The 17,216-nt window shown below is 44.4% G+C and overlaps 1 protein-coding gene across 2 annotated transcripts in view; it reads right to left on the bottom strand.

Annotated features, from left to right (window-relative positions):
* The window catches only part of CAPSL (calcyphosine like), a 92,848-nt gene that overhangs the window by 42,186 nt on the left and 33,446 nt on the right, over window positions 1-17,216 (bottom strand). For both annotated transcript variants that reach the window (XM_029578854.1, XM_029578858.1), the window contains exons 2-3: window positions 10,866-11,002; window positions 2,021-2,198 (exon numbers count right to left, since the gene is read on the bottom strand). In XM_029578854.1, coding sequence (XP_029434714.1) covers window positions 2,021-2,198; window positions 10,866-11,002 — 315 coding nt within the window. The remainder of the gene's footprint in view (window positions 1-2,020; window positions 2,199-10,865; window positions 11,003-17,216) is intronic.

Here is a 17,216-nt window from a genome sequence, read left to right as displayed (position 1 = left end):
TTGTCCGTGCCGCCCAACTCCTCTCCGAGTTTCGAGAATGAAAACTGCTTTAAATCAACAGTTTTCCTCTGTGCAGCCATCCCTACTCTCTCAGGCACTTAAGAAAGACCCATGAATCCGCCAAACTTCGACGTGGGCAAAAGAAAAAACAAGATTTGGGCTACCTGCAAGTAGGAGAGAAAACTCAAGCGGCCATCTTGGCTGGTGATGTTATATGCCCCCAAAGAGTATCTGATATAAAAGAAAAATGTTTGGTTTCAATGAAAATGGAGTACTGATAGACATTTACCCTGACATTTCAGTAGTACATAAGAGCCTATCCTTAGATGAACTGTCAGCTGTTGGCATTTGGCCAGAGATAGGAAAAGTTGTGTCTCATGGTGAATATAATTTGAAAATATTGGAACAATCAGTTTAATACCATGTGTTATTGGGGGAAAGTATTTGGAGTGTCATTTGATCTTAAGGGTTATTAACCAATGGGAAGGTAATATGTATTTTGTGGGTTCTATTTTATCTCCTTCATGTGGCAATAGGGAGACGCTCCACTATATTGAAATCCTTATAAACCTGTGCTCAATGTTTTGGCAGGAAGAGATTCAGGATAGCCACCAGAATGCTGGTATGCCTGTAGGAGGGCTCTGCGGAGGTTTTCCCCCTCAAAGGGAAAGACCCAAGGCTAGAAGGGTATTTATCCCTAAGGAAAAACAACTAGAGGATGCGGATTTGGTCCCAAAGATTGAAGTAGTAAGTTGGTACTCTACAGTCCATGGAGATTCTAGGTAGTGCCGTCCAAGAGGGCTGAGGCTTGGAAGGCCGGAGATCCCTTGCTTATGGATCCAAGGCATGCTCCTACGACATTCCAAGACACTACAGAGTGACACCAGGGTGGCAAGAAGAGCTATGTTGCATTTAAAAGACAACTAATGATGTGACCATGCTTGAAGAGAACTCTGAAAGGAGTGTGATGTATTCTAGCTTAATGAAGTGGATAGAGAAGTAATATTTTTCTATATACCACAGGATATATATATTTAGAGGAAGAAAGCTGTGGTTATAATTTTGTTGCTGATGCTTCTACAACTTTGCTGTGAACCCTGATTTAATCAGTGTCTTTTCAAATTTTTGGTAACTATTAGGAAAACCCCAGGACCTACAATAAAAGTTGTGTTGTTTAACGATACCATCTTGTGCAAGATGCTCTTTTATCTCAAGCTGTGGCTCGAGAGAGACACCTAATTTGCATGGAGGAAGTCCAGGGAGCAGTCAAAGGGATCAAGGGGAAACAAGTTTGTGGAAATTTCCTTATCCAGCAGGGCCAAATAAAACCCCTGACTCTGAGCCTGGTCCATTATACCATCTGCTTGACTATTTTGATTTTGAACCCTCAGGCATTGGGCATTCTATAATTTTATGTACCTGTTAGAGGGTAATATATATTTAAATAGGATTGAACAAACTACTGTAGACAGCACATGGTCTGCAGAGAATAGACTTGTATGCCTGGTAAAACTAAATCAGCCAGTCAGTTTGGCCAATTCAGATTTTTCCAGCATGCAGATTCTCTCTATGTGAGAGATCGATACCAGTCATAGTATGGTAGCTACAGATTGAGTAAAACTGACACTTTATTATTGTAGCAATTATCTTATAAAATACTACAGCTCCCAAATTTAAAGTAGAGAATTTACTGCAAGAAAAATGTAGAAATATTGCACTTTTTAGACTGCATCATTTGCACAGAAATGCATTGACTCATGCCATGAACAAGAAAGTAAAAGTGAAGAGATGTGCTGCCAGCCCCTCTTCCCCCACTCCCTCCCCCTTCCCAGGTTTCTGCGGTAGTGAGAAGCACGCTGACAGACAAAATTCCAGGTTCCCACAGCAAATAACAGAAAAATGAAATAAATGAAACAGCACTCAAATCATAGGAAATCACACAAGCCACAATTTCCCTCTATATTCCTGTCAATTTTTTCAGTGATTCTACCCCTTAAATTAAAATGGTTCATTTTCTTACTCGTAATGTTACCAGAAATTCGTCAAAGTCTATTGTTCCACTTCCATCCTTGTCAAATTGTGAAAAAAGTGCTACCGCTTCATCCTTTTCTATTACCACGCCATAATCATTCAGGCCTTTCAGAAACTCTTTGAAGTCTAGGCTTCTACTGTTATCATCATCCATAATCCGAAATACCCTGCAAGAAAAGTGTATAAGTTAGAAAAGAAAAAACTAACAGAACATAACTTAAGAACATAAGAAATGCCATATTGGGTCAAACCAAGGGTCCATCAAGCCCAGTATCCTGTTTCCAACAGTGGCCAATCCAAGTCACAAGTACCTGGAAAGTACCCAAACATTAGATAGCTCCAAGCTACTATTGCTTATTAATTACCATAATAGCAGTTTGATTGATATGTGTGCCTGAGTTTGAAACCAACATGGAGATAAACTAACAAAACTTGGTTATTAACAGTCATTCACTCCAGCATTCAGCTAACAGGAACATTCTGAGCTCAGACAAAGAGTGCAATAATACTAGGCTAGGGAGTGGATTGACACTTACTCCCTGGAATACACAGTCACACAGAGGACAATCGCTCAATCATTCTACAGCCAAGGGTGGGAAGGTGGATTCACCTGTCTGTACTACTGAAAAGGAAATTATCAGGTAAGTAGTAATTTCTCCTTTCTTAGCATTCAGACAGGTGAATCCAGAACCAGTGGGATGTACCAAAGCTATTCCCAAACAGGGCAGGAGGCTGCCCATGGTCCAGTCAAAACCGCATGTGCAAAGGCTGCGTCATCCCTGGCCTGCACATCCAGCCAATAATGCCTGGAAAATGTGTGTAAAGAAGACCACGTTGCAGCTCGGCAAATGTTGACAGGAGACAATAATCTAACCTCCACTCAAGACACTACCTAAGCCCTAGTAGAATGAGTCCTATCTGACTAGGCAATAGCTGCTCAGTATCCATATACATGGCCATGATTACCTCCTTAATCCAGCGGACTATTGTAGCCTGCAAGGTTAGAGACCTGAAAGGTTAGAGACCTCCAAATACCTCAAGATATGCCTCTTGACATCTAAGGGCCATAACAGACAATATTCCTTTGTATCTCTTTCCCTGTCCAGAGATGGCAGGGAAATGGACTGATTCAAGTGAAAATCCAAGACCACTTTTGGTAAAAAGGAAGGAACAATATGCAGCTGATTCACCCCTGGAGTCGCTAGTAGAAACAGCTCTGTGCAAGTCAAGGCCTGCTGTTTGGATACTCGACATGCAGAACAAATTGCCACAAGAAATATCGTTTTTAAGGTCAGTAACCTCAAAGAAAGGTTACACATTGGCCAAAAAGTAGGGCCCGCTAAAAAAATCCAAAACTAGATTAAGACTCCAAAAGGGCACTGGTAATTGCAAAGGAGGACAAAGATGCTTCACTCCTTTCAAGAAACGGGCCACATCTGGATTAGCCGACAAGGGTCCACCATTCTCCTGAACTCGGAAACCAGGCCACCTGTATCTTTAATAAATTAAGGGCCAACTCTTTACTTATTCCATTCTGCAAAAATTCCACAATGAGCAGGATCTTAACCGAACAAGGAAGAACCCCTCAATCTTCACACCAAGCCTCAAACACTCGCCAAACCTACACATAGGCTAAGGAAGTGGAGAACTTTCTTGCTCGTAGCAAGGTAGCAATCATCGCAGTAGAATATCCAGCAACCGAGCCCTCTCAAGGGCTATACCTTAAGACAAAATAGAGTCAGATCTTTGTGAAGAACAGGTCCCTACCATAGCAGATCCCTGTGCGCTGGAAACCAGAGGGGAGAGTTCACCAGGAGCCTTCACAAATCTGCAAAGCATGGTCTTCTGGGCCAATCTGGTGCCACCAGAAACACCATCCCCCTGTGACTCTCTATCTTCCAAACCATTCTGCCCAACATGGGCCACAGGGGAAAGGCATACAGCAGCTTGTCCTCCAGCCACTCTAGCACAAAGGCATCAATGACCAAAAGCTTTGGATCCCACCTGTGACTTAAGAAGTGAAGAACTTTCACATTGTGAGCAGTCGCCAGTAGGTCCAGAAATGGAAAGCCCCCAGAAATCCACTATTAGTTGAAACACCTCGTTTGACAATTCCCATTCTCCTGGATCCAGACTCTGTCTGTTGAGAAAGTCGGCTCTTATATTGTCCTTTCCTGCAATGTAAGATCTCCTGAAGATCCATTTCCGCCCATTCCATAAGTTGGAATATTTCCTGCAACACTTGCTGGCCCTTGGTTCCTCCCTGCTGATTGATGTAAGCCACTGTCATTGCATTGTCCCTACAATCAGTTGTTGAACTGCAAGCATGCCAACCGGACCCCACAGCTTCCAGCTGATTGATTTTCCAGAGAGACTCTTCTACTCTCCAGCGCCCTTGCACTGTCAGCTCCTGACAGTGAGCTCCCCAACCTTGGAGGCTAGCATTTGTCATGAGTACTAACCAGTCTGGTGATCTTAGGGAAACCCCCTTTCTTAGATGATCCACTTTTAACCACCACTGCATGTGAGTGTAGATCTCCACTGCTAGGTGAAGCCGAATCGAAAAGTCCTGAGACTCTGGGCACCAACGAGACAGCAGAGTGTGCTGATGAGGACGCATATGCACCCTCACCCACGGCACCACCTCCAGGGTCACTGCCATCAATCTGAGCACCTGTAGATAGGACCACACTGTCAAGCATATTGTGTTCTTCAACAGACACACCTGCGCCATCAATTTCTGAATATGGCTCTCCAGCAGAAACACCCTGCCCTATTTCGTGCTGAACCAAACACTGAGATGGCAAAGATTGCTCTTGGCCAGGTTCACCACCGAACCTAACTCCTGCAACAAGGAGATCACCTTGCGTGAAACTCGGCGACTCTCTTCCAGACTCTTGGCCTGAATCAGCCAGTCGTCCAAGTATGAGTGTACCAAAATTTCCCAAACTTTCTCAACTCCACCACCATAACCTTGAAAAAAATTCTATGCGCAGTGGCCAAACAAAAAAGGTAGCTCTCGAAAATGATAAATGACACCCCAAAACCATGAAATGCAGAAATCTTTGATGCTTCTGCCAAATGGGAATATGCAGGTATGATTCGAACAAATCCAGAGACATCAGAAACTCTCCCAATTGTACTGCCATTATCACTGAGTGCAAGGTTTCCATGGGAAAACGAGTCACACGCAAAAGATAGTTGACCCCTTTGAGATCCAAGATAGGGCAAAAAGAGTCCTCCCTCCTTCTTGGGCACAAATGAAATAAATGGAATATCAGCCCACATTTCTTGAGATGTGGACACTGGAACTACAGCCCACAGACTGATGAGTCTTGACAACTGCCTATCTCTTCTTTGGAGAGTTACCATGAACACATCCCAAGGAACACTGTGAAACTCTAGCATAAAAACCATCTCATATCACCTCCAGAATCCACTGGTCTGACGTGTTTTCAACCTACTTCTGATTAAAGAGAGAAAAATATAACCACCTGTCTCCTGTTCCAGGGGGTGATTTGGCACACCTTAATTGGGAGGCACGGGAGGTGGGCTCCACTGCCCAAACCTGTGCCCCATCTGGGCTGCCTGGGAGGAAAGGACTGAGATCTACCTAAAGGTCAAGCCCTCTGAAAAGCCACTCCTTTGTAGGGTCAAAACCGTTTGGATCCCAGAGTATGACCTCTCAGACTGGAAGAGTACGGCATCTGTTTCTTATCTTCTGGCAACCAAGGAACCTGGGACTCACCCCACTTATTGGCCATTTTCTCCAGCTTGCTCCCAAACAAGAGCAAGCCTTTAAGGGGAACTTTGTAAGGTTAGATTTAAAGGTTGTATCGGCTGACCAATTTCTCAGCCATAACTGATGCCTGGCCACTATTATTGAAGCCACTCTTCTGGCTAAAATGCAGACCAAATTGCAGCCCACACCTGCCAAAAAAGGCGGCTGCTGGTTCCACCACTTCCCTGGAATTCACACCAGATTCATCGGCTTCCTGAGAGAGAAGTAAACAAGAGTAAGCCACCATGAAACAATAAGAAGTTATCTGCAAGGAGGGCGAGAAAGGAGGAGAGTGAGAGAAAGCAGCCGCTATCCATCTTGCTGGAACCCGGGGTAAGGACTTGCTCTGACGACCAGCTGAATGGTCTGTGATGCCGCAGGGTGAGGCAGGAGGCAGGATCGGAAGCGGCCATTACAGCGGCCACCCAGCACTCCCAAAACCGAGGGCGAGAAAGGAGGAGAGTGAGAGAAAGCAGCCGCTATCCATCTTGCTGGAACCCGGGGTAAGGACTTGCTCTGACGACCAGCTGAACGGTCTGTGACGCCGGAGGGCGAGGCAGGAGGCGGGACCGGAAGCTGCCATAACAGCGGCCAGCTTGCGGCGCGCTGCAGATCCGGCACGCTGCTGAAGCCGCACGTGCTTAAGGGGCATGCGGAGACAGCGGGCTTTTCTGGCTTTGCCGGATTCGCCCGAATTCATCAACAGACCCAAGTAAGACTTTCTCTCTAATTCCTTCTACACGGGGTCATCAAGTTTTTTAAGGATCTAGCGTTTTTGAGAGGAAGTTTGATTTCTTCTTGTACTTTGTGGTTGAACCATTATGCCTCCAAAATGGAAGGGGAGAGTTAGAGTGTTCCCCTCCCTTCCAGTATTATCTCCTTTACAACAAGAAATCACTAACTTCATGATCTCACCCATACCGCAAATTAAAGGTGCTGAAGATCCTGATGAGCTAGGAGGTCAGGGAGGACCTCCTGAGCCTGCAGAGGAGGCTTCCTTAAGCTCTAATACCGGGCTACTGCCAGTACAAAGGATGAGAGAAGGCATTCCTGAAAATGCTGTGAGTGAGACCCGAGACTCTGGACTAATTGTGAGAATTGTTTAATCCCGCAATGATAGTCCGGATGAGAAGGGAGTTAACCTAGCTACCTCCTTAATTCCAGCAAGGGGAGCGGGGAAAATGTCCCAGGCAAGCCCCTTGGTTGGGGAAGAAGATCCATTGCCAAGTAGAAAGCTGACAGGAATGCTAACTCGTCCTGCGCTGGTAACTATGGACACTTTGTGGGATATGATGGCAGGCATGATGATAAATATTAAAAATCTGGAAGGAAAAGTGGATTTGATGCATGAAAAAAATCAACAAGAATTTCTTATAATACAGAAACAGATTAAAGAATCCAATGATAGGATTAAACATCTTGAAATGCAGGAGAGGAAAACATTGGATTTTAATGCGGCAGTAGTTAAAGATAAGGAAGCAATGTCCAGGAGAATAGAGGTACTTGAAAACAATACCAAGCGTTTCAACCTAAGATTTCTAAATTTCCCCAGACTTGTGGGAGAAGAACCTCTTATTACCTTAAAAAAAATTTTAGTTGAAAATCTTGGTTTCTCTTTGGAGCAATCACCAACTATTAATAACTTATTTTCTCCCCAAATCTAGAAATGTAAATGGTGGATCTGAAATGTTTCAGGGGGACCTTTCAAACTTTTTGGAGGATTCCTCGCAAAGAGTAATTAATTGGGGAACAATGCTGGTAACTTTTTATTCTATTACCGATATAAATATGATAATGAAAAGATATTTTAATAGATTCCCAATTATCTTTTTAGAGAAACCTGTAAAAATTTTCTCCAATTTGGCTATCTCTACGCAACTGCGGCGGAAAGATTTTTTAGCTTACCGCCAAGAAGTCCTAACATTGGGATTTTCGTTTGTATTACAATTTCCTTGTAAATGTATGATTTAAAGGCAAGAGGATATGTACATATTTTTCATTCCAGATCAGCTAAAGAGTTTCCTTGATCAGATGAGATTACCTACCTCATCCCCAGTGCCCAGTTAGTTATTTGAAAATTGGTATGGAGTTACGTTAGTTATTACTTGATTTCTTATTATTATATGATTATTCTCCCAATATGTAGTAAACTAATTACAATGGATATGTAAACTGGAGTAAACTCCATTACATATCAATTTGATTGATATGTAATGGAGAGGTTTAAGATATTAGATAATCAGATGAGGAAATTGATTTTTTAATTTATTTCATAACTAAACCATGCTTTTTCTGTATGCAATAATATGCTTATTGTATTATTTTGAAAATTGATAAATAAAGAATAAAACAAAAAAAAGAAGCTATCTGCAAATTCATTGTCATTGCTTCAAAGGCCCATTTAAGGATAGCCTCAAACCTCCTATCATGTGCATCCTTCAAAGCCCCTCCCCCTTCTATGGGAATTGTCATCCGCTTGGTAACAGCACACACAAGCGCATCCACTTTCGGAGAGCGCAATTGCTCTCATGCAGCTGGATCCATGGGAGTACGTCAGTTCATAGGTGGGCCCAGGCGGAATCGACGAGCCCACGCCAGTAACGGATGCGCCACCCCGCGAAGCGTGGCGGTCCGTAGGAGTAGCGTGAGGGCAGGGGGGAAGGAGAGCGAGCGTAGGGCGTCTTCAGCGGGCACCCGCGGCACCAGCCGATGACGCAATGGCCCCCTTAAAGGGACGCCGCCGAACGGCAGTCACCCCTTTTCGAGAGAGCCAGCCGCCAAGAGAAAGCCCACCCACCCACCCTACAGGAAGTTCTGTGGAAGGTCAAGGTAAAACCGAAAGTTGTATTTTAGAATAGTTGGTTAGTCGAATTCATAATAAGGAGGTACAAGGGCAGGGTTATTGTCGCAGCTTAAGGAAGGGCGGTTACCCGGGCCAGTTGACTATATAGTAAGGGGTGCCGGAGGCATCAACGGACGGCGTGATAGCCGTCAGCGCCAGGGGAGGCGCAGAAAAGGCGGTGGCGCGGCAAAGCGCACATGGCGGGATCCCTGGCGGGGAGAGGTGATGCCACGGGGGCCCTGGCTAAAAGATGCCTGGCTAGGTACGGCGGGCAGTCAGGGGAAGCACATCGGCTCGGGTATACCAGGGAATTCATTCATTTAAAAGGAATAAAGCTGCGGCCTTCGTTTATACCAAATAACAGTTGTAGTGTGTTTTATTTTGTCACCGGTGTGTTTGCTGGGAGAAACAAGCAGGGGAAAGGGGGCAGACGAAAAAGGGACGCCAATACAAGATGAGCAAGTGGTGGCTGCTAACGTTACAGATGGTGCATTAACATTGGGACCCTGGAATACATGAGATACTTGTGAAGTCGGTGAATTAGCCGTAATTTCTGTAAATATCTTTTACATCTTTTCGATGTTCGTGTAATATGTTGGTATTTACGGGCACCCGATAATGGAGTGATAGCGGTATAGGAGACCCTATGAGAATCGTTTGCTATCTCATGTGGCATTTGTGCATTCTAATTTGTGAAGGAATTCATATGAGGTATACTCTTATTACCCGAATCAGGGTGCAGCATCCGGTCGCTTCCTGAAATTGATAATTAAGAATATCTACTTATCATTGGTTGGAGAAGTTAAAATGGTGAATACAAGTAGTATGATCAATTTGATCTTGTTGAAGTGAATTTATTACTGAAGATTCTGATTATTGAAGATTATCCCTTCTTGAGTCAGTTCCTGAGGAAGCCTTCGGGACAAGAGGGTGAAACAAAGATCTTTGTCGGACTTGCCTTTTGAATATTTCGTGCTTTTTGGGATAAGGTTTTGAATATCATGTGCTTCTTGAAGAAATTTATACAGGATTCGTTTCATGGATGACTTATTTGAATTGATTATGAATTATTAACTCATATTGCTTCAAATGTTATAAAAATTATAAGTCTGAAATGTGTATCTACATGGTTTTATGGGAAAGGTGTGTTGAATGTATGAGGGGGTGTGTGTGAGATAGATTTTAATTGTCTAGATAGGTGGCATAAATAAAATGTTGAAAAAATTATTATAAAAAATAAACTCTTCTTTTGTGTGTGATTGATCTGAAGAAAAAAGACTGCAGTCCTTGAAAACATCCTACCCAAGAAAAGGCAGAGGGATCCATGCAAAAACCAGGGGACATCTGTCCTGTGTCCACTGAACTCCCTTCCCCCACTGACGAACCAATTAGGGGAGCTCCGAGATCAGCTGACCCTTCTGGCAGCTCTTTTCCAAGTCCCACATCAGGCTGGGAAGAACCGGGCTTAGTAAAATCAGACAAAGGCAATTCTCCCTGAGCCTCCAAGCAAAGCTGACACAAGTTAGCAGGGAAAGCCAGGCTGAGATGCCCAAACATGACAAGCAGCACAGAGGGTAAGGCAGTTAGGTTGTTCGTGCTAGGCGCCATCAGTCTGTCAGTATGCCCTAAAAGGCGTCTGAAAGTGTGCATCCAGCTGTATTCATGCTGCAAAAAATAGGCATCCAAAATTTAGGACTGAAGGAGACAGCCTAATGCGCAGGACAAAACACGCGAAATGCCACTGCGGCCTACCATGCGGCAAACAAAAAAAGCCTGAGGGCGGGGCCTAGCCAAAAGACTGCTCTGGTTCTGAATTCATCTGTCTGAATGCTAAGAAAACTAAGAAATACAATGTAATTACAATACAAAGACAAATCAAATAACACACTATGAAATGACATTAAACAAAGTCCTTAAGAAAAATTAGAAAGTTTTTCATTGATCTTCTTGGTGTTTGGGTAATTGCCAGGTTCTTGTGACCTGGTTTGGCCTCTGTTGGAAACAAGATGCTGGGCTTGATGAACCCGTGGTCCGACCCAGCATGGCAATTTCTTATGTTCTTATCCCATTACAGTAAAATTAACCACTAGGCCCTTGGTTCTCTCCCCAAGAAACATGTTTGAAATGCATGACTACACAGTTTACCTTTATTTTATTTTTAGATTTATAACCTGCATATCATCATGCTACTTTTCAATCTTCTGCACTTACCGACCAAGTCCTTTAATTCCTGCAGATCCTCTGGACAGACACTGCAGTCGAAGTTTCTCAATGGGATCTGTGCAGTTTGAAAGGTTTTTTTTAGCCTGCAATGCCATCTCTCGATCATGCCTTGCTGTTCCAGCCATCTAGGAAGAAAAAAAAAAGAAACAAAAAGAGCTCTTCAGTTTACCAAATTTATAAAATAAAATCTAAGAGCCTCCTACTTTGGACATTTTTTTATTTTTTACATTTACTGAAAGAAGGAAAACAAACATTGCAAAAGTAAAGGATGGGAACCATTACTTCATCCTGCACTGCTCCAGAAGCACTTCATTGGACATGAACAGAAGAGAGGACAGAGTAAGAGGAGAATAAGATCAGACAATCCACTCTTTCACTTGCCACTTAAAGTAACATGAACAGTATTTTTCCTAAAGTGAGACTACCAAAAAAAAATGGTTCTGGTGGTTCTTCCTTACATTAGGAAGATCAGCTCTCTAATTCAAGAAAAAGTTATTTTGCTGTAACTAGGAGACACTGCTACTTTAATTTCAGCACCCTCAGTGGATGTTAATCCAAAAGTGATAATTTACAACATTAAAAATACATTTTATTATTAGGGACTTAACCTGGGTAAATATTGAATGAATCATGGATTGCTAGCCAGGAAGATTATAGATCACTTAATATGTATTGTCCATCCCTATTCACTGATCTACAATTACATAAAATTCTACATCTTGAAAATTGTTTTGAATGGCTGATACAGTAGCAAAATATGCTAGATAACAACTATACCACAAGATTGGAAAACACATTGAAATCATAGCTGAATGGTAATTACTGAGGATAACTTTCATTCAACTGCACATGGCAGCACATACGTGCTTATGTGGCCGCACATAGTTTTACCATAGTATTTTATAACATACGTGCATCACATACACGCATATTATAAAATATGCTTGTTTACCCCACAACATTTGCACATATGTAGGCCAACACATGAATACATGCGGTGCATTGAAACCACATATTTTAATGCATTGAACACACATACTTTACCCACCTATTTTAAAAATATACACACATATCTTTTAATTGCAGAAATAAAGTAAGATAAAGTAAGTTGGGATTTATACATGTAAAGGTGTAATTTACATTCCAGGTCATCGAGACTCTCCTGGTTCTTCAGCCTGAACTCCCCCCAGTTTATCCAGACCTCCTACCCAGTCAGTGCTACATAACAAAAACATTTAATATAATTTATGCCAGGTGTAAAACTACATATGTTTGAAAATGTAAAAGCATCTTTTAAAATAGAAATGTACTTGCATAACTGTTGGTCCCACCCCCTTTTTTACATGCATATATTTGCATGCAAAAGTGAAATTATGTGCATATTTTGGACTTTTATAAAATACAGAATGTGCGAGTAGAGGTTACCGTACTTACACGCATATATGCTAATTCTTACATGTAGAATGTTTTGAAAATTCACCTTTGTAGCACTACTAGATATAGTCAACACAAATGTACAATCTGGACAAACACTGTCAGTGGTAATATAAATTAATGCAATAAAGACACAGAATACAATAGCAGATATAAATAGCAATGTAGCAGACTCAAGTATATCTCTGGCTTTACTTTTGCTTCCCCAGTTCTCTAAGGATCCTCTATACTTATCCCATGCTTTCTTGAATTTATTACCATTTATTACCCCCTTCGCCTCCACCATGCATTCACCATGCTTTCTGTGAAGAAATACTCTTTTGGTTTATGCTAATTCTAACCCCATCCAGCCTCACAACATGCCTCTTGTTCTAGAACTTATTTTTCCAAGGAAAATGCTTACCTCTTCTGCATTATTAACAGTGCTGCAAGTAAGCTGATAAAGGTAGTGCATACCTCATTGTAAGACATTTGCTGCCAGTGTGCCCTACTGGAAAAACACAGAACCAGACTGCCACAACAGCTGAGAAGCTACACAGGGTCAGAGGAGAGGAGAAATGACATGAAAGTTGGGGTTAGTGCCCTGACTATTGGCAAATGTCCGGAATTTCAGGCAGGAAAAAATAGCTATTCTGCTTACTGCTTCAGCCCTTCCCCTGCCAGATAGCCTGCAGGGAACAGGAGAAGAGGGATGAGTCTGGAGCAGACAAATCACAGAAGGGCTACTAAATTCCCTAATCTAGCTCTTGATGATAAGAGAGTACATGCCTGGGTACATAAGAGGGGGTGAATGTTGGGAGAGATGAGAAAGCAGTGAACGCATGGGTGGACTGGAGGTGAAGGTTGGTGAGGTGAGGCACAGGTTGAAAGCTGGAAGGAGCATGAGGAAAGTTTGAATACTGGCTCCTCCACCCCTGCACCTGAAGTCAGCAATGCAAACTTGAGCTGTCTGGCAGAGGGGGAAGTGAGAGAGAAACACTTCACAAACAGGTGTGTGAGAGCCAGAAGGGGAGATGAGGGAGGGTGTATGAGAAAGCATGCAAGAGGATGACTGGGGATGACAATGAATCAGAGAGGATAATGGAGGGAGATAAGAGGTGATAATTAGGGGAGAGAGAATCAGACTAGATGGACTAAAAGAAGATGAAATGGGGTGATTGAAATTAAATGGTTGGGAGAGGATTGAGTATGAAGGAATGGTTAATAGAGAGTCAGTATAAGGATGATGAGAGAGAGGTGAGAGCGCCAAAGTAAGAAGATTATTTTAGCTAGATGCCTGGAAGACATTGTACGTGAAGAGGGGTTAGCTATAATCAAAAGGACCCAATAATTGATACTTGTGTATCTGCCTCAAAGCACTTGCTGCTCCTAGTCAGCATTGTCACAGCTACCTCTGTTTTGTCTCTAAATGGAAGCTGTTTCAATTTATGCCACCTGCTCAAGGTTGTGCCGACGACATTTCTTGTGGGGTTTTAGAAGATTTCTGCCCCTATCTTCTGCAGAGATATCCGGTCTGCTCTTATATGAATGTCGTTTTCACTCCTGAAAACACACAACAGTCCTATTCAGAGTTTGCTCTTGAGACATCAGAGAATTTTTGCTCCTGACTGTGGCAGTTCTAAGTTTGTCTTGAACGTATCAAAGGGACTGTTGCGCCTGGATGGCGGTTGTGGACCCTTGGCCTAGGTTGGTGTTGTTGCTGCCCACAAGGGTTGAGCCCCCACGGGTCACCAGCACTAGGAGGTGAGACCTGAGGCAAGCAGGGACCAGCTGGAGCTTCGCCACTACCAGCCCTCATGCCACATAGGTTGAGCACTTGGGTACCAGGGCCAGCTGGTCTTAGGTGGGGCCCCTGTGGAGATGCTGATAGGCAGGACGAGGTCCGAGTCTGAGGTCCAAGGTAGGCAGTGAGCAGGTGAAGTGAGGTCCAGTCCAAAGGTCGGGGCAGGTGACGAGCAGGTGAGCTGAGGTCCAGTCCGAAGGTCGGGGCAGGCGGAGAACAAGCGAAGTGAGGTCCTGTCTGAAGGTCAAGCCAGGGAGATCCATCCGAAGGGAAAACAGGAAACGGGGTCCGGATCAGGCAGAGGGAGGAAGAGGCAGGAACAGGCAGGCGAAGGCAGGAACAGGAAGCAGGAGCAGCATCCAATGCTGGAGCAAGCAAAGAAGCACAAGGTAGACCTGTTGCCAAGTTGTCGGGGAACCGACTGTTGCCCTGTTATATAGGGCAGAGCTTCTGATGTCAGGGGAAGAGGCCGGCGGCATTTTCCCGCCACGGGCCCTTTAATTCTTCTCCCCAGGCGCATATGCGCGCCTAGGTGGAGGTCAGGCAACAGACAGCGGCGGTGGCATCCTGCACGCCAGCAGGCCTGCACCAGAACCGCCAGCGAGGAGGAACCCCCCCCCGAGCTTGCAGCAGAGAGTGGGGGACGCGGCCAGCCAGACACGGGACTATGAGTATAACAGTATTCCTAGGCCCCCCTCCAGGAGATTTTGGCTTCTTGGGATGGGAAGCATGGAATTGTTGAAGTAGGTTCCTGTTGAGGATGTTGGAGGCGGGTTCCCGGGAGTTCTCTTCTGGACCAAAACCCAAGCGAGAAGATATTCCCATTTCCGACCTCGCTTCTTTATGTCCAACACATCTCAAACTTGGTAGGTCCTGTCATCATCGGATGCTACTGGCTGAGGTTCAGGTTGCTTCTTGGTGGGCCAGGAGAGCATCAAAGGTTTCAGAAGTGAGACGTGAAAGGAGTTATGGATCCTCCACGAATGGGGTAGGCAAAGCTGGTAGGTGACAGGTCCCAAACGTCGGAGGACCGAGAATGGCCCAATATATCATGGAGCTAGGCGCATGGACAGAAGTTTAAGGTGGATGTATTGAGTGCTGAGCCAGACCTTTTCGCCTGGCTTGAACGAAGGCGCCAGTTTTCTATGGGCATCCATAACCTCTTGGCTCTGTGACTGGCTTCTTGTAGGAGCCGTTTGGTTTCTTTCCAGAGAAGGTGTAATTCTTGGGCTTTCAACTGAGCCACTGGAGATGGTACCAACAGCAGTACTGGCAGAGGCGGAAGAGGTTGCCCGCCATACTTGAGATGGAAAGGGGAGGTTTTGATGGCTGAGGAGACATGCGAGTTTAGCACAAAATTCAGCCCAGAGCAAAAGGGCTGCCCAAACGCTCTGTCGGGTGTTCACATAGCTGCAGAGAAACTGTTTTAGGGTTCGATGGGTCCTCTCCGCCTGACCATTTGCCTGTGGCTGATAGGCCGTGGTGAAGTCCAGTGAAATGCTGAATTTTTTGCACATGGCCCTCCAGAATTTGGCTGTAAACTGAATTCCACGATCTGACACTATATGCTGAGAAAGGCCATGGAGATGGAAGCTATGTTGGATGAAAAGCTGCGCCAACTGCGGAGCGGAGGGAAGACCGGGTAAGGCGACAAAGTGCGCCATTTTGGAGAACTGGTCCACTACCGTCCAAATGACTGTCTTGCCTTCGGAGGGTGGAAAATCCACAACAAAATCCGTGGCAATGTGTGACCTCGGCTCTGTGAGTGCTGGTAGGGGATGTAAAAGGCCTGTGAGAGGCTTCTGCTGGGCGCAGACCTGCCAAGAATCCACATATTTGCCAACATCGCGTCTCATCGTGGGCCACCAGTAGAAGCGTTGTAGTAAGGCTAGGGTATGCGCTCTCCCGGGATGGCCCGCGGTGCGGGCATCATGGGCCCATTGCAGGACTTTGTTCTGGAGTCGGCGAGGGACAACCGTCTTCCCCATAGGAATTGTGGTGGTTGTGGAGAGGATGACCCAGGCATGTGATGTGTCACAGGGGCTCATCCTTGTCTTCCGAGACAAAGGAACGGGAGAGGGCATATGCCTTGAGATTTTTGGCTACGGGAAGGTAGCGCAGATTGAAATTGAAGTGGGCGAAGAAGAGGGCCCAGCGGACCTGGCGGAGATTCAATCACTAGGCTTGGTGAAGGTACTCTAAGTTTTTATGGTCTGTGTATATGGTGATGTGGTATTGCGCCCCCTCGAGCCAGGGCCTTCATTCCTCGAAAGCGAGTTTTACCGCTAGGAGCTCCTTATCGCTGAACCCATAGCTGTGTTCTGCAGGGGAAATTTGTTTGGAGTAGAAAGAGCACGGGTGAAGAGTTCCGGATGGAGAATGCTGGTTCAGAACTACCCCTACGCCAACAGAGCAGGTGTCTACTTCGATTACAAAAGGTCATAGCGGATTGGGATGCCAAAGACAAGGTTCCTGAAGAAAGGCGGCTTTTAGGTGCTGGAAGGCCGATACGGCCACGGCGGGCCAGAGTTTAGGAAGTGGAAACACTGAGAGGAGAGGATCACCTTGCTGGTGGCTGAAAGGAATCAGTAAGTTTTTGCTTGGGACATTGACATTGACATTGACATTGACTTTTTTAAAAGTATTGGGGCAAAGTTAACTATTTGGGAATATTATTTAGTGTGTTTGTGTGTTTGTGCCTTTAATAGTCAGTCAGTAAATAAAACAAGTTAGACTGTTTGCATTTTTAAATAGTCAGTCAATAAGGTAGCAGTAGGTAGTGTGTTTATTTTTTAAAAAGTCTGCCTGACTATTAAAGTGTCCTCCAGACTTTTAAAGAGCTAAGTGTTTTATTTAATAAATAACTGAGTGCATTGTATTGAAAAACAAAAAAAACCACAAAAAAAAAAAAAAAACCCAACAAAAAAGTAGCCAGAAGCTAGAAATAAGCTAGGAGCAGTATATACCAAAGTAAAAAAGTTGAATATTTCAGCTCAGTTACTCACCTTGGAAAGGTGTTGAGGTAGTGTGATTAGGTTTGAATAGGGAACAACATTTGTTAATCAAGGGAGCTGTGAGTCACTCAGGCTGACTAACTAAAGTTAGACTGTTTGTAATTCCCA

This window comes from Rhinatrema bivittatum, chromosome 1 (assembly GCF_901001135.1).
Source record: "Rhinatrema bivittatum chromosome 1, aRhiBiv1.1, whole genome shotgun sequence".
Taxonomy (NCBI): domain Eukaryota; kingdom Metazoa; phylum Chordata; class Amphibia; order Gymnophiona; family Rhinatrematidae; genus Rhinatrema; species Rhinatrema bivittatum.
The sequence above is the reverse complement of the archived record's forward strand: the minus strand, read 5'-3'. Positions and strand labels throughout refer to the sequence as shown.